General features: G+C 37.3%; 1 protein-coding gene across 5 annotated transcripts in view; it reads left to right on the plus strand.

The window, feature by feature from the left end:
* Window positions 1-22,517, plus strand: part of PPARGC1A (PPARG coactivator 1 alpha) — a 462,550-nt gene that overhangs the window by 423,374 nt on the left and 16,659 nt on the right. For all 5 annotated transcript variants that reach the window (XM_021710391.1, XM_008053899.2, XM_008053900.1 and 2 more), the window contains 6 exons: window positions 544-748; window positions 5,101-5,146; window positions 5,256-5,329; window positions 16,991-17,906; window positions 18,460-18,564; window positions 18,713-18,833. In XM_021710391.1, coding sequence (XP_021566066.1) covers window positions 544-748; window positions 5,101-5,146; window positions 5,256-5,329; window positions 16,991-17,906; window positions 18,460-18,564; window positions 18,713-18,833 — 1,467 coding nt within the window. The remainder of the gene's footprint in view (window positions 1-543; window positions 749-5,100; window positions 5,147-5,255; window positions 5,330-16,990; window positions 17,907-18,459; window positions 18,565-18,712; window positions 18,834-22,517) is intronic.

The raw sequence follows: 22,517 nt of genomic DNA on the forward strand, positions 1-22,517 counted from the left end.
ACTTTAAGATGCAGGATTGCTGTTTTGCCAGCTGTCTAACCTGAGAAAGATTGCTTTTGGAATCACCACAAAGGATCTATCTCTGCCATTAATTGGAAGAAATGCTGGCAATGCCATAATTCGGTTAGCGGGCTGCATTAAGCAATGTTTGTCTTGCCATTCACTGTGAGTGAAAACGGAGCGTTAAGGGGTACTTAAGAGAGTTGTGAGTACTGGGCTTCAGCAATCAGCGGCAAATTAAGGTTTAAACCAGCTTATTTTTTTTATTCACAGTAAAGGCGCTGTCGGGTCTTGTTAGTTACATGTTGCTGACTAGGAACATTGAAATGTAGGAGAAATGAAATAAAAAGCTGCATAAATGTCATTTAGGAATTTTAAATGTAATTTTCTTTTCTTGTTCTGCAAACAATTATTCACAGCTCATAGATCTAGTACACTTAGACTGAACACTTCATTGAAAATCCCATCTCTTCAGAAAACCTATATCCATTCTGATAAGGTTCAGTTCACTAATTTTAGCTTTCTTTATGCCTTGTTTTTAAGACTGAGAATTCATGGAGCAATAAAGCAAAGAGTATTTGTCAACAGCAAAAGCCACAAAGACGTCCCTGCTCAGAGCTTCTCAAGTATCTGACCACAAACGATGACCCTCCTCACACAAAACCCACAGAGAACAGAAACAGCAGCAGAGACAAATGCACCTCCAAAAAGAAGTCCCACACGCAATCGCAGTCGCAACATTTACAAGGTAGGCTGGGGACCAAAAAAACTGAGCTGATGGTGAGGGCGCCAGAGGCAAAGGAAGCTCATGCAGGAGGTCTGAGAATGCACAAACTTCTCGCCTCTATCCCATCGATGTCTCTCTGTGGAAAGAGAATTCAGCACTTTATTATAGAGGGGGGGAAAAAAATCCTTCCTTGGCCACAGGTTGAACATATCCTATTCAGCTGATTGGAAGTTTAATTCACAATCACCAGAAGACACCTGAAATGTTAGCCAGGTGAGGAGGGATTGCACCGACACACGAGGTTTATATGAATTTCTGAGTTGCTGAGATAATTGAAGTTATGTGCAAGCTGGGCTAACCAATTCATTAAGGAGCTTTTATTTTTTCTCTTCCAGTAATGGGAAGAATGAGGCATCATTGATTTGCTGTATATACCTTAAGAAGTAGTAAATAGCATTTATGCAGCCTCTCTTGATTATTAAGTGCATTCTTCTCCTTCTTCTTTTATAAGACCACATGCTATGCTCACAGATTTTATTTTGTAAATAAGGATGTGGAAATTCTTGATTTTTTAAAATTTCCATTTATTTTAAAAAACTGCCTAGATTCAACTAAACATCTGGGTTGATTTTTATTATCCCCATACATCGCTAGAAGGCTGATATCTCTGAGGCAGATCAGAGTGATTTGGGGAAAACCTCTCTTGACAGAGATAAAATTTTCTTTCTTTTTGGCTCCTCCTCCTCAAAATGTTGTCATCTTAAAAGCCCAAAAAGAACTCGTTGAAAGTAGCTTTTGCCAGCTTCTACTTTAACTCTACTCTAACCTTGTAGCAGAAGTAGGCATATTCTAAGAGAGCAATTTTAAACATCCACCTTTTTTTTCCTTTTGTTTCCCAACTTCCCCTTTTAGCTGCAGAGCGGTAGCCCCGATCCCTGTTTCGAACCATGATTAATTCATGTAGGTATGCTGTTATTGCTGTTGATTTTGATGAGTATTTTCTTTCCCAGTGTTTTTTATTTTCTTCCCTCATTGCCACCTCACCACTAGCTCAGGATTTTCAGGAACCTTCCTTTAATGTTTTAAGTTGACTCTCCATTAAGTTTTCCCTGGTAGATATCTCCAGTTCACTGTCCATCGCTTTCTGTCAGTTTGGGAAAATACACTTAGCGAAATGGACCACATTCTCTTAAGGCTTTCTTTGCCCTGATTGAACCCTCCTCACAAACCCTGGAACAGTTTTTCCTGGGGCAAAACCACTGTGCTGTGGGCCTCATTGGTGCTGAAAGCCTGAGGTAAAGGGAAGGTGGCCGGGCTTGTTTTAGTAAGCCAACGGAATAATTCACTGGGCTGCTCTCCACCTTTTCCTGATCATGCATTTATCTTCTGGAGCTGAATTTAAAGTCCTAAGCTCAATGAAACCATGTAATCCATGACCCCTGCCCAGGAGCACATATTTTAAAGCTCTTTTGTGTTGTTGCTGTTGGTCCTTTTGAATTTTGAGATTTTTAACTTTTTAAATCCACTCACCAGTAAATATATACTGCAAACTTTTACAAATCATGGTGATGAAGAATTAAGTAGGCCTTCGGAAGAATTTTTCTTTAGATGAGTACAGCATTAAAGGCCTATCATACCAGAGCAAAGTCTGTTGAGGAAAAAATAAATCCTGTAGTCATGAAAGGTCTTTTTAAAAGCAATGAAATATTGCTAGTTATTAATAACCAATAAATGCTCAGCTTTGAAGGTTATTTACATTAGTACTTAAAATAAAAAAGTCAGAAACATATGAATAACTAGAGATAACTGGAAGAATCTACTGAAGTTACCTTTCTTAATGTGTTGTAGTATTGTGGAGTCAGGCTACTTTTCATCCCTTGGGATAATTGTCTAGACTTTGGGGTGCGTCATTGTTTATTGATTTATTCATTCATTCCCTAATGCATTTATCGATGATACCTAATACATTCATACCATGATCTGCATGAAAAAGATACATTCCTGCCCTCAAGGATCCTACCAGCCAGTGGAACAATGTGGATTACACTTTCAGTAAACCATATCAGCACTCCTCTTGGGGTGATGTCTGAGAGCCTTGTTTTATTCAGGGATTAGATTCTATATGTGGTTTGGGGACTGTGCCATATGATTCTCATTTCCTATTTGCCTTTGGACCTGTTAACTATGACTGTTGCCTATTCCTCCTCTCCTTAGCCTTGCCTGTACCTATCAGAATGTTGAGTGTCTTCCTTTGAGAATTTCAGATAGCTTACCCTCCTTCTTGAAAACTGGAATTTCAGTGACTGATTTTTAGTAAATATTTATTGTGTGACATAACATAGTTCATATCTGGTTATATTTTCTAAAGAACCTGTATGAATTATCCTGATAATTGGTTGAGTACCCTAGAAGTTAGTAACATTTATTAATAAATGTATTTTTTGGTGAAAGGCTCATTATATTAGACATAACTAAAAAATTAATGTAAAATCAGTTCATTTATCTTATATATGAAGAAGCCAATCAATGAATGTACCGAATTTGTAGAAGACATCACGAGCTTCATATTTCTGGATGCACATTAGATAGATGATACTCCATTCAATTGTTTAAAAACAAAATCTAAATCGGCAAATTAAATATGTGAATACCATTTATTCAAGTAGAGTACCTAATTTTAGGCTAATTTGGACATAAATAATATTTTCACATGTCAAAGGACCTTCATTACTGGTGTTACTTAATTTACTTTAAAATCTGTTGAATGTAATTCTTTTGATAATGGGAAAAGAAAAGAGATGCTTGGCTAACTGTGAGTAGCTAGCTTTGTGGCTCTGGAAATATCATTCAGCATCTATGGGTCTATGTTTCTTCACCCATAAAATAAGAAATTTTATTCTAAAGACCTTTTTGGTTTCGACTCCATAATTTTCATTACATAAATACTTCTTGTACTTTTGAAAGCGGATTTTTTAATGAGAAAAAACTGGCTTAAAGCCTACATACATATAAACATATCTCCATAGATAAGGTCATACAAGGAGGGAACAAAAAGAAAAAACAAACAAACTGAATTTTTCTTTGGAGGGCAGGCCCCTTGTAATACAGGCTTCCTTCACTAGGTGAATGTTTTAAGGACCCATCAGCATCAGTGTACCAGGTAGTGTTGTGAGAGGCTGCGCTAGGCTTCAGTAAATGTATTTTTGGAGATGCTTTCAACGTGTTTGCCCATTTTCATGATGGGTGATTTACATGAACAACCTGCCCACACCACACTGAGTGTTCAGCAATTTTTGACCAAATTGGAATGACCCCATGCCTCACCCTCCCTATTCACCCAATCTCCCTCTGACCAACTATTTTTTGTTTCCCCGGATAAAATAAAGTCTTCAAAGGGAAACATTCTGTCAATGTGGAAGAGGTGAAACAAAAACAGCAGAAGCACTAAAAAAAAAAAAAAATTGATGAGTTCACAAACTGTTTTGAGCAGTAGGAAAGGCATCTCAATAAGTGTGTTGCACCAATGTGAAGACAACTGAAGTTTAGACATGTAAGAATAAATATACAATTTTTTATAAATAAATTTGAGGTTTTGGGGGGTTTCCTTTCATGTATACACACACACACACACACACACACACACACACACACACACACACACACACAATACATGGATTTATATTCTAAGTTTATTTCTCATTGGGAAATGCCTTCTGTAAGAGGCAAGATTTAAAAAATCACAAAAGGAAGTAGTGAACTCTCTTTGCCAGTATTTAGATGTCTCAACTGATAAATATGGTATCTTACTTTAGTTGCCTATCAGATTTGGGGATCTAAACTCCTTTTAGACCATCTGGGTCACTGCCTACAATTTGCCATAATCTCTCAATTAATTTTCAGTGAGTGGAATAGTTATTGCTTGAGCTTTGGCCTCATAGAAATAACCTATTCTCAGGGCTAGATATAAAATTATACATTTTAGGAGTAAAATCAACTGAATATTCATAACGTTCTGTCGCCTTATAGTTACTCTGCTTTTTTCTTGTCTAAACAAACCGTGTACTGTATTCCAAATTAAAACAGAAAACATTATTTCTTTCTGATACTATGATGCAAATTTTGTATCCTTAACAGGGATGGTTCATTTTTGGAAAAGTTCTGTTTTTGTGTGTGCTTTCAAATGATAGTTTACTGATGCAAATGTTTGGAATTTGTTTTAGCATAAAGGACTCTTATCTGTCTTTGATCCAATATTCAGAGATTTCCTTAGTTTTCCAGTTCCCTGGTTGTGTTTTCAATTTGATTGTAGTATAAAGAAAAGAAATCTGAAAAATACTCAATCTTTCATAATTAGTTTCTTTTCTTTCCTTTAGCCAAACCAACAACTTTATCTCTTCCTCTGACCCCAGAGTCACCAAAGTAAGTATTAAGAAATGTAAACATTTTCAGAAAGGGAAGGGGGTTCTAATACATTTGGCTACAGCAACTCCATTTCAGTTTGTTTTTATAAATGTGCCATATCTTCCAGTGACCCCAAGGGTTCCCCATTTGAGAACAAGACTATTGAACGCACCTTAAGTGTGGAACTCTCTGGAACTGCAGGTATGCCTTACATTTCAGTTGGAACGTGTGTGTGTGTGTGTGTGTGTGTGTGTGTGTTACAGACATATTAGATAGCAGAATACAAATGAAATTAGATTAAAACGTTATCTGTAAACATTTTGAAAGCTTTTAGTCTTTCTTTTAAAATGTAAAGAAAGACTAAAAGCTTTCAAAACTTGGACCAACTGAAGTGTTCCTAGGCAAACTTCTGAGTTGGTTGTAAATTGTGCTTTTGTACTAAGTGCTTTAAGTTTAGGTGCTTGAACCCCACTAGAAAGTGAATCTTAGGATGTCTAAACAAGAAATTCCTTGGCTCTGGCCATTGCTGATAAGGGTAAAGGAACAGTAAGTTAAACAAGATGCTTTCAACCAGAACTATGGTGCCTACACACACCGTGGTCATTGTTGCTAAGTTTAATTTCACACTTTTAGTTTGCTAAATTATTTTCTTATGAAAGGTCTATTGCATGATTGCATGATTCAGTCAAGCAGTAGAGTAGTTAATTTCATTATATATATATAGTATATGTATGCAGACTCATACATATATACATATATAGATACTTATGCATACATATATTCCCTTGCAAGCATAGATTTAACAAAATCATTTCTTAAATGCATACATATGTAGCATCATTTCTTAAATAAATTACAACTTACATATATGATTAGAAGTAACATATATATGTGTGTGTATATATATATACTTGATTGTAGCATAATAAAGAAAAAAATATATATATATACATAATGTGCAGTAAATGCTGTCTTATTTGACCACTGAGGACCAATAATTGATGTGTTTATTTAAAAAGTTGATTCAAGCATTCACCGTTTTGTCATTATACTTTTGCTTAGAACATATAAATATACATTCAAATATTACATTTTTGGTAGAAGTTAGAGATCTTCACCTCGATCTTATATATGCTATCTAGGGATCCATTCATTTATCTTTCTTGTACAAATCACACTAATTATATAGGTGAAAACCATTTTTTATTTCTTATTCTTTGAAGAAAAAGATTAAAGACATTTGTATGATAGTCTGAATGCAAAATCCTAGATTTTTATTTTTCCCCAATATTTTCTAATACTATCCACCCACAACTAATTTGACAGCACTTCTTTTAGCAATTTATCTTTATTGTGTCATTTTAAGGAAATGATTTTCCACACTCATATTTAATTTAGTTACATAATATTTTACCATTTTACATAATTTCAATTACTAATACAATGGACATTAACTGGTTTGGGAAAATATACTACTGTGACTTTTGGTTAACAACTCAGTTGAAAGGAATCTATTAACTAGGATTTTTCAGAATGCTGTGGATATTAGTCAGTTACTCTGTTATAGAGAGGGGTGACAGTGCTTCTGCTGTATATACCAGTATCAAGTTTTCCATGAAAGAAACATCTTTATTATTCCTGATTATAAATAATTTGTTTACTACAAAAAATCAAAAATATTGACTGATAGAAAAAATACTCATAGTTCTAAGATAAAGATATCAAAAGCCTTATTTTCTTTGAATTTTTTATATATTTGTGATCACTTTTATATAGATATTACTTTGCATCCTCATTTTTCAATTAACCTTTTAATAAGGAAATTTTGTATACTCATAAGCCTTTTATTTTCAGACTTTTAGAGTACTGTATATAACATTAGTTTGAGTAGGCATATCAAAATTTATTTAATCATATTCCTATTGTTGAATGTTTAGGTTGTTTTAAATTGTTACTATTTTGAAATAGCACTGCAGTGAAAATCTTTGTTCATAAATTTTAAAATCTTAATTTCTCAAAAGAAAGTTCAAATAGTTATTAATACTGAAAATAAGGATGTATAGATCTTGGGAGGGTCTGTTATATATATTGCCACATTGTTTTCCAAAAGGAGTATTTCTTTTTCTAATTGAACATTAACCCTGAATGAATATACTTGCTTCATAATATCTTTGCAGCATCTTTGGGTATCTTTGTTTTTAAAGTATTTAATTTGTGAACATCAGCATATTATTTAAGTTGCATTTCTTCTGTTAATAATGTGATGGTATTATTAAAATCACTTATTTTTATTTTCTTCTTGGCAGAAATTTGAGCATTTCTTCTCATTGGTAAATACCTAGTTTTAAATAGTTTAGTTATAAATTTGAAAGATGAATAGCCTACTTTATTGAAAGGCAGGTAGAGATTTATAACATACTTTTTCATTAATTCTAGGGATTTTTAAAATTGTATGGAGTGGACACATTTTAGTAAGCAAATCAGCATTCATCTTATTAGTTTAAATATTTTATTCTTGGTTCTGTTGAAAGGTTTTTGGAGACAATGAAATTCAATTTACTAACATATTTTAAATACTCTCTGTATGCTAGCAATATGGTAGGTTTTGGTGAGTCCACAAAAGTTAAGACCTGTAAAATAATCTACATAAAGCATGGAGCATAGTGCTTGACAATAGTAGTTGCTAAATAAATGTTCTTGTGTTTAAGACATGGGTTTATAGTTTGTTGGGAAAATAACACATATTGATAAGTATCTAGAAAGCAAATATTATTTGTTGGATATTTTGCCACCTTCCAAGAAAGGTAGGCCCAGAGGGTCATTTTGGTTTGTTGAGTGTGATGGTAACAACTGTGATGATATAAATTGAAGAAGCCGAGGTAGAGCCAATTGCATTTCATGAGAGAAGGATTTAGAGTGAAAGGGAAATAAGGAGATGAGGAGAAACTTAGAGTGTGCTGAAGAGAGCTGAAAGGTGAAGTTTGGAACCTGCCTGGAGGGTAGTGTAAGGAGGAGGTTGGGGGGAAAGCTTTCTTTTTAATAGAAAAATTCTGCGTTTGAAATGCTATGCAATGTATGATGTCTCTTATCTCCTCTAAAAATCTTCAGTAAAATTTGTTGCTTAGTAGCCTTTGAAGAATGTTGCAAACAATGACTACACTTCAGAAGAATCACAAAGGGAGAAAAGGAGTTATCTAAGGAAACTGTCGCATGGCTTCAGATTTAAAAACAATGATTATGCAAAAGATTAAAAAGAATTGTAAAGACAGTCAAGGACTAAAGGAAGCATTAAGGCAATACCATTATCCTAGTGAACCCACGGAAAGGAGTGTGGAGGAAACTCAGCTCTCCATAGACTAACCTGTCTACACTGACTTGTGGAGTCTTCAGGGAAAAGGTATTTGCATCACACTTTGACGTATGGGTGTAAGAAAGGAAAGATGTTGTTGGAGCCGAAGCAAGAAGGCAGGAAACCAAAGTGATGCTTAGATGGCAATGAACTTGGCACAGGCAGTGAAATCTGTAAGGAACTGCAATATGGAGCGTATACTTTCCCTCTGTGATCATCTGATTGCTAAGACTGTTTCCCGTATCCTTGATCTTTTCTCAACTGCAGTTTCTTCGTTTTAAAAGCCATATTCATAGCTACCAATGAAGTTACTGTCTGACTCAAAGCATTAAAATATAGGTTGAACAATAAAATTGCCAGTATTCAAGCATTTTTGACACGTAAAAATGAAATGTCATGTAGTTCAATCTGAATTAAAACATTTTGCAAAGCAGCAAAGCTCCAATTAGAAGTAATATATCAGCCGGGCTTGGTGGCTCAGTCTGTGATCCCGTGCCTTTGGGAGGCTGAGGTGAGTGGATTGCCTGAGCCTGCAGGTTCGAGACCCGCCTGGGCAAATTGGCGAGACCTCATCTCTACAATAAATCAAAAATTAGCCAGGCATGATAGCGTGCGCCTGTAGTTTCAGCTACTTGGAAGGCTGAGGCGGAAGGATTGCCGGAGCCCAGCAAGTCGAGGCTGCGGTGGCTGGGAGCGGCCACTGTACTCCAGTCTGGGTGACAGAGTGAGACTCCAACTCAAAAAAAAAAAAAAAGAAGTAATATATCATGAACTGGTTGCAGTGTCCCATGCCTGTAATCCCAGCACTTTGGGAGACCAAGGTGGAAGAATTGCTTCAGTCCAGGAGTTTGAGACCAGCCTGGGCAATATAGCAAGACTTTGTCTCTGAATAAATAAATACAATTTTAAAATAGAAGTAATATATCACAATTTTTAAAGAGCAGACAGCATAGTTTAGTGATCTTCAAGCCCTCGGCTTGAATGTTGGATACACCCAAGTTAAAATTCTGAATTTACTCCCGTCTAGTATATGGTCTTGGTCAATTTACTCAACTTCTGTAAGACTCAAGATTTTTGTGCATCAAAGGAAGATAACAGTATCTACATCTCACTGGGGCACAGTGCAGATTGAATGAGATAAAACAGGAGTGCCAGTTTATTATATAAGTATTCAGTAAATTTTAAATATTTAATTACTAGTTCTGAGTAAATTTTATCTATAGAGGTCATTTTGCTCTGCTTCTCATCTTTTAAACTTTCTTCTGTTTTCATCTATTTTCTTTTGCTGACCTGGCTGCTATATCCTCTTTGGCACTATCATATGTGAAGTTATTTATTATTTTTTGTGGCACCCTCCCCCTACTACTTCTTCACAAAATTGGACAAATACTGCTTGGTGTTAGTGTGGTATTTACCCAGTCAAGGTAGCAAAAGTACCTCTTCGAGCATCTCTTAAAAGTTGCTACTACTAGTACTACAAATTCTGGCAATTAGGCATTCTCTAATAGGTACTTTACATATGGTATCTTTCTGGCTCCCTGCCCATTTCATTACTGAAGAAAAAAACTATATGCTGATTCTAGCTATGTGGTGAAACCTGGGTTCATAGCAGGTCTGTCTGAATAGAAATTATGTCTCTTTCCCGAAATCTGAATTTTAAAGATAATAATTGATATCTGGTATGTTAAATAGGCTTCATTTCACTAGCCAAGTGTCATTGATTGGTATTGGCTGCCAGGAGCATTGTGTTGAGAAGGATTCTAAAGCCAAGTCTGTGCTCAGTGGGAATGTCATGATCAATTAGCGATATCTGCCACAGGTGCAGCAGGTGGGTGGTGAGGATAGAAACAGCATTCATTTTGTTGGTGTGTTGAACCTTGGTCTATAGGCATGATCTCTTTGGTTACAGCAGAGGAAGTGGTTCAATCTGTGGCCCAGGCCTTCTGGTGTCTTCTTTTTTCTTTACTCACAAATTTTAGTGAAATTTTCCAAATGTTTAAGTGGAAATGTAAAGAGTCAACACGATTCTAAGACCTCCAGAATAATGCCTCTGCCCCATCTGCAGTGTCTTTGGAAAACAGGAGGGATGAGATAGGAAGTTAGCTTTATTAGGTATTGCCAGCTGGTCTGACTTCTTTGTGATTGTCCTAAAAGCTCATTTTGGCTGATAAAAAAAACTCTTCTCTTTTACAGGTGTAAAATCTAATTTGATTTCAAAATAGCTGTTAGTAAAGCAAGATGAGAGAAAAGAGAATGCTCTTTTGGCAGAAGGCATTTAAATCTACTGCATATGGAGATTTTCAGAGTGCTACACTTTTTTGTTTCTGAAATGGGAATGGCAAAACAATGTCAGTTCAACAAGGTGACAGTTTCTACCACAGATATGAGGAAACGTAGTTAGACACCAAAGTTACTGACCCCAAAATTTCATGTATACACACACACATACTTATATTTCATGTGCATATATGTACATTGTTTTATTGTTATTACTGTAAATATTATGAAAGCATTACAACTATTTTATAACTGATTAAGAAAACAAGGTGAGCAAAAATAATCAACTGTCTCATCATCTTAACACAACTAGATCTCAGCAAGTTTTTCCACCATTGATATATGTTTTTTCAACATAGTTTTAATCCCATTGATATGGGCTTTGATGCTATTTATTTTTCACTTAATTTTTTCCTCTACATTTAAATCAGCAGCCATTCAAAGTGTGCTTTAGTGATGCTGCAATCTAAAAAGAAAAACACTCATTAACCAATTAATTTGTATTTTCTTTTATGTTGAATGCTATATTGTCTTTTTTAGGACTTCCCATTTAAACGTTCATTTCGATGGAAAAATATTAACAAACAGCATAAGTATTGACAAAAAGCTGTTAGCCTTGGGTATATACTTCTTTTGTATGTGACATATCTTTGCAAAAATAGACCGAAGCAAAATATGAGCAGCAGTTGGTAGTTTTAAAAGGAAAACCATAGCATCAGAGAACTGGACAGTGATTTTGACAGGTCATATAATCCATTCTTGTGCCTGAATCCAAGAAAGGGAGACTCAACAAATTCTCTTTACAGCCCATTCCAATGTTTGCCAACTCTTACTGTCAGGAATTTCTTCCATATTTCAATCATTTTCATTCTCATTCTTCTTAACCCAGTAGCTATAACTATAATTCCTTTATTCCTCAGTTTTCTTTTCTGGAAATTGTACTATCCTATTTCTTTTAAGCCAGGGATAACAAAGCCATTTCCTCTCTTGTACTAACTTTGGGGTTTGGTGGTAGACACCTAAAGTGCCGGGTTTCTCCCTCCATCTCCTACCCCTGCTCTGTGGGAAAGTACATGAGGGCTAATTAATATCTTCATCTTCCAGGAGCAAGAGTTGAGGAATTAGGCACATGTCATAGGAATGACCTGAAGCTTTTCTGCAAGGTCAATTTGTTCTCTAATCATCAGTGGGTGAAAATACTTTAAAAGTAGTGAAGGCAGGCCACTCCACTTCAGTGCACTGAGGCCAGCTGGAGGACCAGAGGGGATTATGGGAGGTCCCTCTATACCAAGTATTAACACTTGAGTTGTTGGATCTTGTGAAACTTCAGTGAGTCCTCTGGAAGTGGGGGTGTGGAGGGCACAGAGGAGCTGTTATCAACTAAACATTTTAACAAACCGGTGTAGAGGTAACAATTGGTACTGAGTGAGTGAATATCAGCCTCAATACCCACCCCAAGTCTCTTGACACCCACACCTTGTTCCTGAAGCCTAAAATATGTGAGTAGGAAGAGTCATACACCTCTCTTTGCCCAGTCTTCCTATTTTGGTGAGTTTTTAAGCAACTTAGAAAGTCATCTTCTTATTTTTTTTTTCTTAAATGCCTGAATCGGCATGCAAAACACAAAGTCCCACTGTTAAATAAACTCAAAAGTAAGTTTCAGATTTCTCAGTAGATTCTGTAAAATGGTATAAACCATTACAAAAAAAAAAAATCCTGCTGAAGTCATTGGGTGTATAGCACAGCATAAGAAACAGAGGAGAAGACTCACCATTTGTCAGAGTCATTCAATTAAACAAACAAACCCCAAAGAGAACTCCTCAAAGAAAATCGTTTTCTAGCACATAATGAAAAACAAAACACAACAAAAGTTATCTTTGACTTTTTTTTAAAAATAAAGGGCCATTTAAAAAGATGACTGTAGAGTGTGTACCACTTCTCCCAGATTTGCAGTGCAGAAGTGCATAAGTGTGAGTGATGTAGAGGTGCTTGTTTATTATAGAGCACATTTCAATGCAGTAATCATAAATATTGCTAAGGTTGTGCTCTGTTGAAATATGACCTACATACTCTTGATTGTTTGTGTTATGTGATTTGTCTGACACCCATTACATTCTGGGTAATAGCAGCCATTTGTTGCTCTGCACAGCAGGCTCTTTTGACAAAAGAAAATAGGCAGCAATAAAAAAGCTATAGTCTGAATTACATTCTGCACCGAGCTGCACTGCTGAGAGTTTGTGCAAGTGTGTTAACAATGCTCGGAACTGCCTCTTGTCAGCCTTCAGCCTGTAATGGCCATCTGTCCTCACATAAATCTGTCAAAACCTGCTAAGTTCAAGAGAGAGCACGGAATATACCTTGTACTGTCAACACCAAAATGTACACATTCCCCAGAAAATCAACACACAGGAAATAATCCAGAGGTTATGGGAGGCATTACCACTGTTGATTTAGGCTTGTGGAATGAAATCGAGAGTCCAGCGATTAGTGGGAAGATGAGCAAAGGTAGTGGCATCAAGGGATTAAATACTGACCTCTCTCTTCCCGCTGGGGAAAATGTTCTGGGTAGAGGAGGTGAGGTTAGAGAAATACAGCTAGTTCAGGGGCAGCCAGGGGTTGCCTGTCCCATCAGCATCTCTTAAAAGTTCAACACTACGTTAAAAGAAAAAAAAAATGCGCCTTACATTTTTGTTTCATTTTATTTTGCTTTGGATCTCAACTATATCTAGAGATAGATTTTCAATTAGGCACTTGGTGATAGAAAGTGTTATCATCCATGAGATTTCTCAGTTTTGTTCTGAGATGTTCTTTAATAAAAGATGTTTCAGCAAACAGTAAAAGGTTTAGGGAATTATCTAAATTATTTTCCCCTAGCCAACTACTCACTAATCTTAAAATATCTTCCATCCAATAGCAAGTATTACTCATTTGTTTTAACAAGTGGTGTCAACAGAAATTGACAGTCCTGATATTTTTACTCACTTCTTTTCAAATTTAGTGGTCTCTGGACATTTCTGTAAGTTGTAAGGATATCTGCAAGAAAATATACTTTTGTCAAATTTGAAAGAAGTGTTTCTTTATAAAAATGGACCGTGATGTCCCTGGAAATTGAGTCCTTGAAATATCAGCCTCTGGTATGGTATCCAGCACATAGTAGGTATTCAGTGACCTGCAGACAGTTCAATGGCTACAAGCTGTCCAATATATGAAGCAGGTAAAAGGCTTTGTTTTTAACTCAAAGAAAGTGCAATCAGGGTGTCTCTACTCCTCAGAGCAACTCGAGAACCAGTTATTTGAGCGATAATGAGCTTAAGTGCTAGGACAAGGGTTTCAAATTTTCAAGACTAAAAAGAATTTCTATATTTGAAATCCCTAGAAACCTGAGCTATTTTTAGAACTAGTCTCTCTTTAATAGTGGCCTAATTTGGTGTTTCTGAAGTTTAGGGTTTCTTTTTATAAATCTAAAATGTCAGTCAAAATACATATACCTGGGTGTACAAAGCAACATGTAGCAGGGATGCTCTGTGAACCATCTCATTAAAAATGTTCACTCAGTTTCCCAACTTTTTCTTGGGCTGCCCTGAAATGTGAGATTACCACTAAAGGAAAACCTAGAAAAATAAAAATAAAAATGAGTTACCAACAGAGTTGCAACAAATAAGCCCAAGTAGCATCCTACAAAGAGCTTATAGTCTACTTAAAGAGACAAGATATAATTCACTTTGAAAAAGATATAAGCAAAAATATATAGCAATATCTGATAGATATCAAGAGAAAAATCCCGACAGTAAATTATTGGAGAAGTAAATTTGCCCTAAATTGAGTTGATCATGAAAAAATTTATGGAGTTGGATTTTAGGATGTGGAATGTCATTTTCTCCAACTGAAGGGCTACGTCATTGAACGTATTTAATATTTGCTGAGCAAAGGGAGATTATTCATTATTATTTCCATAAGCATCTTAGACTCCTATGAGAAATATTTGAGAATGTGCCATTTCTTTACAAGGAATTCTTATTTTTAAATGTGTTGCAGTGGTCGTTGAAGGTAGCATGTGGTTGAAATTAGTATGTAGTGTGCATGAAGGGGGCAGTTCAAAAGGTAAAGGAAACAAGACAAAAGGAGAGAAGATAAAAGATTGCCCAGTTAGAAATTTCTTAGATTGAGTAAAAGACATTACATACTCATCTATGCAAAAGGAAACAAAAGGAGAGAGTGCTTCAGTAGCACTTGTGTTTCATCCAGCAAAAAGTCACCCTCTTTACTACAGCAGCAGTGGGGTGACTGTACAAGAGTGGCCACTAAGCCGGGCTTGGTGGCTCAGCCTGTAATCCCGCGCCTTTGGGAGGCTGAGGTGAGTGAATTGCCTGAGCCCGCGGGTTCGAGACCCGCCTGGGCAGCGAGACCTCATCTCTACAATAAATCAAAAAATCAGCCGGGCGTGGTGGTGCATGCCTGTAATTCCGGCTACTCGGAAGGCTGAGGCGGAAGGATTGCCGGAGCCCAGCAGGCCGAGACTGCGGTGGCCGGGAGCGGCCACTGCACTCCAGTCTGGGCGACAGAGTGAGACTCCAACTCAAAAAAAAAAAAAAAAAAGAGTGGCCACTAATGAAAGGAAGCTTTTTTGAGACTCAGGTGTGGTAGGAAGGAAGAGCAGTATCCCCTTCTCATTGTGTTTGCATTTCCCTGTCTTTCTGAATTTTTCTGGAATAGAATTCCAAAGTCAAACCGCTTTGCATTTTTTTACCCTTTCCTTCCTCAGCTAAGGAGAATCAGCTCTGAATAATAAAAATTGCCAAATATAGGTGTAAAATATTTCATTTTAGGGGAAAGCATCAATGTCTTCCATGTCTTTATTGTAAAGTAGGAGAATGAGGCAGTGTCTTCCTGTTCATATCAAAATTTCATGTGGTTTTCTGTGACCTACTTGGTTCTTGGTATATATATATTTTTTCCAGCAAGGTATGATTTTTTTTTCTTGAAACTTGCCTTAAGTCTAACCTCAGGCTTGTTAGCAGACTTGAAGTTCTTTTTGCTGAATAGCGTTCACCCAGCCTCCTAAATAGAAAATGTATTGTAAACTAAAATGTTCCCTTGTAAGCATAAAGTTATTTGAACTCCAACCTGCCCTTCTTCAAAGTTCCTTAGATTCTAGGGCCATTTCACAATGATTCTTCCTCGGCAAAAGGGAAGAGTAACACTTACTCAGGGGGGAGACTTAACAGAGGGAACTACTTCTCTTAACAGACTCTCCCACGGTGGCTTCTGATGAGATTTTCTGCCCTTCTTTAGAAAAGCAGAAAGGGTGACAACTGATGGCTACTCCCCCTTTCTTCCTTCACTTTTTATTTATTTAATTAGTTAGCTGCTGAAGCTTGACTTCGTTTCAATCTCTCAGTCTCATAGCCCTCTCTGATGTTGTGCTCTAAATAAAATGGTCCGTGGGCACTGCAGTATTTAGTGCTACTGTTCGCTTAGGTTTCTGTTGCAGAACCATATTTTAGACAGACTGTATTAGTTATGTTTACAAGAATGTATTATACCTACATTAGCCATGGTTTACTAAGTTAATGAACTGTGGAGACAAAGAATCATTGCTGTCAAGTTGTGGACTTGCTCTAGGTCCCTAAACTCGTCTGTCATATTTCGTTGAACTTATTTTGAAGTTGTCCATGTCACTCCCACCCTGCCCCACACTTGCTGCTATCCCATTGTTTGTTGTTGTTATTGTTGTTGTTGTTTAAGTTACTTAATTCCTTGGCTCCACGGGTAGATTTCGGTGGTTGGACAAACGACCCTGAGCTGCTTTCATCCTCTGAGATATTCTTTACAGACACCAAGGCTATCCTGTGATTCCTGAGTCCCACTTTGTAGATCTTTCACAAAGCAGCCTAAGCAATCCTCTTGAAAATGCAAGTTTTGGTAATACCTAGTGCCATGCAGTCCAGGCGTGATGTGTTCATATTTTCTGGGAAGCAGGATTTGCTAGTGTTGGTGTTTTAAATATACAGTACTACGGTTCTCTCTGCTGCTTAGCATTGGAGATCCATCTTTTCTTGGTGATAGAGGCTTAGGGGAAAAGCCAGTTTTTCGAGTCTTGTCATGAAATTAGTTTCCTTCTTCTTCACTCGTTTGAACCTTTGTCTGATATCTTAGAAAAGTTAGAAAATGGGTCTTGACATTTAAGAGATATTACCTCTGTCTCTTTTTTCTCTTTCTCTCCTTTTTTGTCCTAGGCCTAACTCCACCCACCACTCCTCCTCACAAAACCAACCAAGATAACCCTTTCAGGGCTTCTCCAAAGTTGAAGTCCTCTTGCAAGACTGTGGTGCCACCACCATCAAAGAAGCCCCGGTACAGTGAGTCTTCTGGTACCCAAGGCAATAATTCCACCAAGAAAGGGCCCGAGCAATCCGAGTTGTATGCACAACTCAGCAAGTCCTCAGTGCTCACCGGTGGACACGAGGAAAGGAAGACCAAGCGGCCCAGTCTACGGCTGTTTGGTGACCATGACTATTGTCAGTCAATTAATTCCAAAACGGAAATACTCATTAATATATCACAGGAGCTCCAAGACTCTAGACAACTAGAATATAAAGATGCCTCCTCTGATTGGCAGGGGCAGATTTGTTCTTCTACAGATTCAGACCAGTGCTACCTGAGAGAGACTTTGGAGGCAAGCAAGCAGGTCTCTCCTTGCAGCACCAGAAAACAGCTCCAAGACCAGGAAATCCGAGCTGAGCTGAACAAGCACTTCGGTCATCCCAGTCAAGCTGTTTTTGACGACGAAGCAGATAAGACCAGTGAACTGAGGGACGGTGATTTCAGTAATGAACAATTCTCCAAACTACCTATGTTTATAAATTCAGGACTAGCCATGGATGGCCTGTTTGATGACAGCGAAGATGAAAGTGATAAACTGAGCTACCCTTGGGATGGCACACAATCCTATTCATTGTTCGATGTGTCCCCTTCTTGCTCTTCTTTTAATTCTCCATGTAGAGATTCTGTGTCACCACCCAAATCATTATTTTCTCAAAGACCCCAAAGGATGCGCTCTCGTTCAAGGTCCTTTTCTCGACATAGGTCGTGTTCCCGATCACCATATTCCAGGTCAAGATCAAGGTCCCCAGGCAGTAGATCCTCTTCAAGGTAAACCTTGGAAAAACCTACCTAATGCACATAGGTGTTCCCAGAAAGTAAAAAAGAAAAAAATGATTCAAAATCCACAGCCAACACAGCCCCTCACCACTGCGTTCCTAGTGCCATTGGAACTAACGAGAATATTGTTACACATACATCCCTCTCCATGTTCTCTTAAATCTGTCAGCTCTGAGCTCAGTGCCCTGAGCCAGTCAGATCAGAGAGAGCAATTTGTAAGAAACTTGCTCATCTAACTTTTTCCATTACCTGGAGAGCTGCCCTGTGCCAGGATAGTTGAGATCCATGCAAGATAAAGCTGACAGTATACTAGACCTGGTGCTCAGTGTTAACATCAATAAGAGACGCTGAGAGAGAACACATCACTCCCAGACCTTTGAGCTGACTAGATGATCACAAACTGTCACTGGGAAATCTCACTAAGTTGCTAGAAAGAAAAAGCCAGTTTCTGTAATACAGTGTTTCAGAGGATGTTTGGTAGTGCTGATAAACTTGGGTTAAATGGCAGTTGCAAATGCCCTTTTGTTTTTCTCCCCTCTCCCAGATCCTGCTACTACTATGAGTCAAGCCACTATAGACACCGCACACACCGAAATTCTCCCTTGTATGTGAGATCACGTTCAAGATCGCCCTACAGCCGTAGGCCCAGGTAATGAGGCATGTTGCTTTCCTTCCGCTCGTTTTATTCCCTCCTGGAGATGACATTATTGAAAACCCTGCCCACTTCCCCAAATGATTATTTATTTTTCTCATGCAAATTGAGGTGGTTGACTTAATGATGAAGTTATGTTTCCCAGGTATGACAGCTACGAGGAATATCAGCACGAAAGGCTGAAGAGGGAAGAATACCGCAAAGAGTATGAGAAGCGGGAGTCTGAAAGGGCCAAACAAAGGGAGAGACAGAGGCAGAAGGCAATTGTAAGCAGCTTGGAGCTAACTATCCTTTTAAAGGAGGGTTTCTTTTTATGTGTGTGGCTTTTATTTATTCTTTTCTTTTCGTCTTCTTTTTTTGGGTAGATTAGAAAAGAAACAAAGCTAAGGTTCTGTTAGATTTTTTAGAATAGGCAATTTACAACCTTTTGACTTTACAATATCAATAACTCTTCAATCCCTCTTAACTCAGCTTATTGGAAAACAAAATGTTAAGTCAGTATATTTCTCATTTACAGTTTCATTTTGAAGTTTGTTGCTGTTTGAAACTTTTGTTTTGAAAGATGAAGGGAGTAGAGATTTTTTGGGGGGTCAGATATGGGTTCCTTCTGATCACAGGATGAGTTTTTCTTTCTGTTTCTTTCTGTTTCTCTTACTGGGAAATGAGGAGTTATTGCTGCTTGGTTTCAGTGTTTGTTTATTGGGCAGACATGGGACTTGAGTGGCCCATAAGGAGACTGGGTTCAAATTAGATTTAGAGGAGATGTTAGAGGAAGATTTGTTAAGGAAGTCATCATTTCTTACTTGTGGTAGATCAACACCTGAGTACTGGACATATCCACATTTCCTATGAACTACTTTGCAATACCATTTTATGAATTTCAGCACCACTTACTGGGAGGTGTTAGAGTCACTTGCCATATAGATAATACATACTTTTCTGTGTAAGGATTCAGGTTATGTTAAATTTGCTCTCTGAAGATCAGTTCTCTTTTTCATCAGCTGATTACTAACAGGTAGACTTTACCCCAACTCTTTACCACTGCTTATCAATCTAGACCTTGAATGGTAAAAATGAGGCAGTCCAGTTGTCAACATCTAGTCCATGCCCACAGCAGGCATTCCTAATCAATCATGGCACTTTTTCCTACTGAGCCCCCACAGAGCCACAGGGTCTTTCCTGACATGGTGCTTCAGGGAGCCATGGCTAATCAATCAGACACAGCACTGCTTTTGTTCATTGCAGTTGCTGCCTGTCTATGCTAACTGCTGAGTAAGTTCAGTGATGATCAGCTTTTGACATATCTTGCATCTGAGCTAACCAAGGTTTAGGGAAATGATTTTTTTTTTTTTTTTTTTTTTTGAGTTGGAGTCTTACTCCGTTGCCCAGGCTGAAGTATAGTGGCACACTCACAGCCACCCCAGCATCAACCTGCTGGGCTCTGGTGAGCCTTCCACGTCAACCTTCTAAGTACCTGGAACTACAGGTGTGCCCTACCATGCCAGGCTAAATTTTTATTTATTATAGAGACGAGGTCTCGCCAAGTTGCCTGGGCTGTTCTCAAACCCGTGGGCTCAGGCAATCCACTCGCCTCAGCCTCCCAAAGCGCTGGGATTATGATTTTTGAATGTAAAGGTTAGATTTGTATGTTTTCTTTAAGAAAACTCACTGAACATCAACAAAGTGTTGTAAAACCTATGTAAAAGAGCTGACTAATAGAATAAAAAGGCAGCATTAGCCAACACTTACCAGCTAGGGGACAAAGGTTAAATGAGAGATTTGTTAATCACAAGCACTCGAGGAGAAACAAATGAGACATATTTGAACACTTAGACAAAAGTTCTAGGATGTTTGCTGTCATTTAACTTTGAATCTACCTAAGACTGAATCAAAGTCTTTGTTCACTTTCCCTCATTATAACACTTTCCCTCATTTTTCTCAACTTTCAAATGAGCAGTGATATTAAGATTTGCCAGTGTCATTATTTAACAGTTACAAATACTAATGAAAATTAAAAATTCAATTTTTCTAATATTGCTATATTTAATTAATGACTTGTTCAATAATTATAATAACTCACATTTATATAGTGCCATATCGTTTACAAAGCCTTTTAATATGGCACATTACCATTAATCATTACAAAAGAGAATCATATTGAGCAAGCATGTAGAAAAATAGTTATTGTGGTGTTTACAAATTAATATTTTTATAAAATTCTTTATTTATTCCCCCAAAATAGTATACTAAGGAGAGAAATTGATAGTTTCATCATAAATTTGCTCATTTGACCAAAACACAACACAATTATAACAAAAACCAGGTTAATATTTTGATCAAAAATATTAAAATAAATGACATGTGTTTATTTCATGCCTTCCAAAGATGATTTGGTGCCAGATTTATAACTAAAGAAAGGAAAAGAGGTGTCTTTTTTGATAGTTTGCCCCTTTTCAAATAGATCAAATAGTGTTTTTGGTCTAGAGGCACCAAAGGCACTCAGAGGGTCACCAACCTCAGTTTGAAAACAGATACCATGCTGCTGTTCCCTTATGTCATAAATGCTTACCAGTTCCTTAGTTAATTCCTTGATAAAAATAGTCTCTATCAGTTCTCTTTGAAAGAGCACTTGTGGTGCAAACATCAACATGGCTTATATTAAATTATTTTACATTAGTGAAACATTTATGAGGATTTGGGCTTTGAGATTGGTTTTTGTTTTTGAAAAGTAGATTCAAAGAAAACTAGAACACAGAGTGTGTTTACTAATAGAGTGATCTAGAGGTAGTAAGCACTTAATAAAGATTTGGGACTTACTGTTGAGCCATTTCCCACTTGGACAATGATATGCTGTTTCTGTTTAACATAAATGAAAAATCACAGCTCTTTTTGTGATAAATATTTGCCAGATATATGGGATATCAAATTAGGAAAGATGTGGTCTCCACATCCATGGAGCTTCAAGTCTATGGGTGATAAAGATACATGGATAGGGAATATAGCATGATAGATAGTGCTGTGGTAAAGGGTACATCTGTGGTACTGTGGTGGTACATGGGTGAGTACCTAGACCTGGGACATCTGTATGGAGAGTGAGATTTATTTCAATCCTAGAGGGAGGGAGGGCAAAGGTTTTCTACACCTGTAATGTCCAATATGTAGCCACTAACCCTATGACTGATTTGGATAGGTCAAATTAAGATGCACTGTGAATTTTTTTTTCTTGAGTTTGAGTCCCACTCTGTCACCTAGGTTGGAGTATAGTGGCATGCTCGCAGCCACCGCAGCCTCAGCCTGCTGGGCTTAGGCGATCCTTCCATCTCTGCCTTCCAAGTAACTGGAACAACAGTCGCACTCCACCAAGCCTGGCTAATTTTTGTGTGTATGTGGATCTATTGCAGAGATGAGGTCTCACCAAGTTACCCAGGCTGGTCTCGAACCACCAGGCTCAGGCAGTCCTCTTGCCTCGGCCTCCCAAAGTGCTGGGATTACAGGCTGAGCCTCTGCACCCAGCCACACTTTGATTTTGAAGATAGTATAAAACCTGTGTAACATACCTCATTAATATTTTTGTATAAATCAGAAACTGATATGATAATATTTTGAATATATTGAGCCAAATATTGAATTTTTAGGTTTTTTAACCTTTTAAAATATGTGACTTTCGAATAATTAAAAATTACATATGTTACACCATATTTTTATTGGACATCGCATCCAGTTTATAACAAATCTCTGAAAAAGAGTAAGATATATTGGAAAACTACTAGTCATTTAACTAGAATACTGGGATACAAGAGGGTCAATAAATAAGTACAGAGGGATTGGTGTAAGGCAAATCCTGGAGAGTCCTGTAACTCAAGTTGAAGATTCTGAAATCTGTCCTGAAGGCGTCATAGAGCTATTTAATGAGTTTGCTCACAGGAAAATTTTCTGATTGATTTTCTTCC

The sequence above is a fragment of the Carlito syrichta genome, unplaced genomic scaffold, assembly GCF_000164805.1.
Source record: "Carlito syrichta isolate Samal-C Ts95f unplaced genomic scaffold, Tarsius_syrichta-2.0.1 Scaffold288844, whole genome shotgun sequence".
Taxonomy (NCBI): Eukaryota; Metazoa; Chordata; class Mammalia; order Primates; family Tarsiidae; genus Carlito; species Carlito syrichta.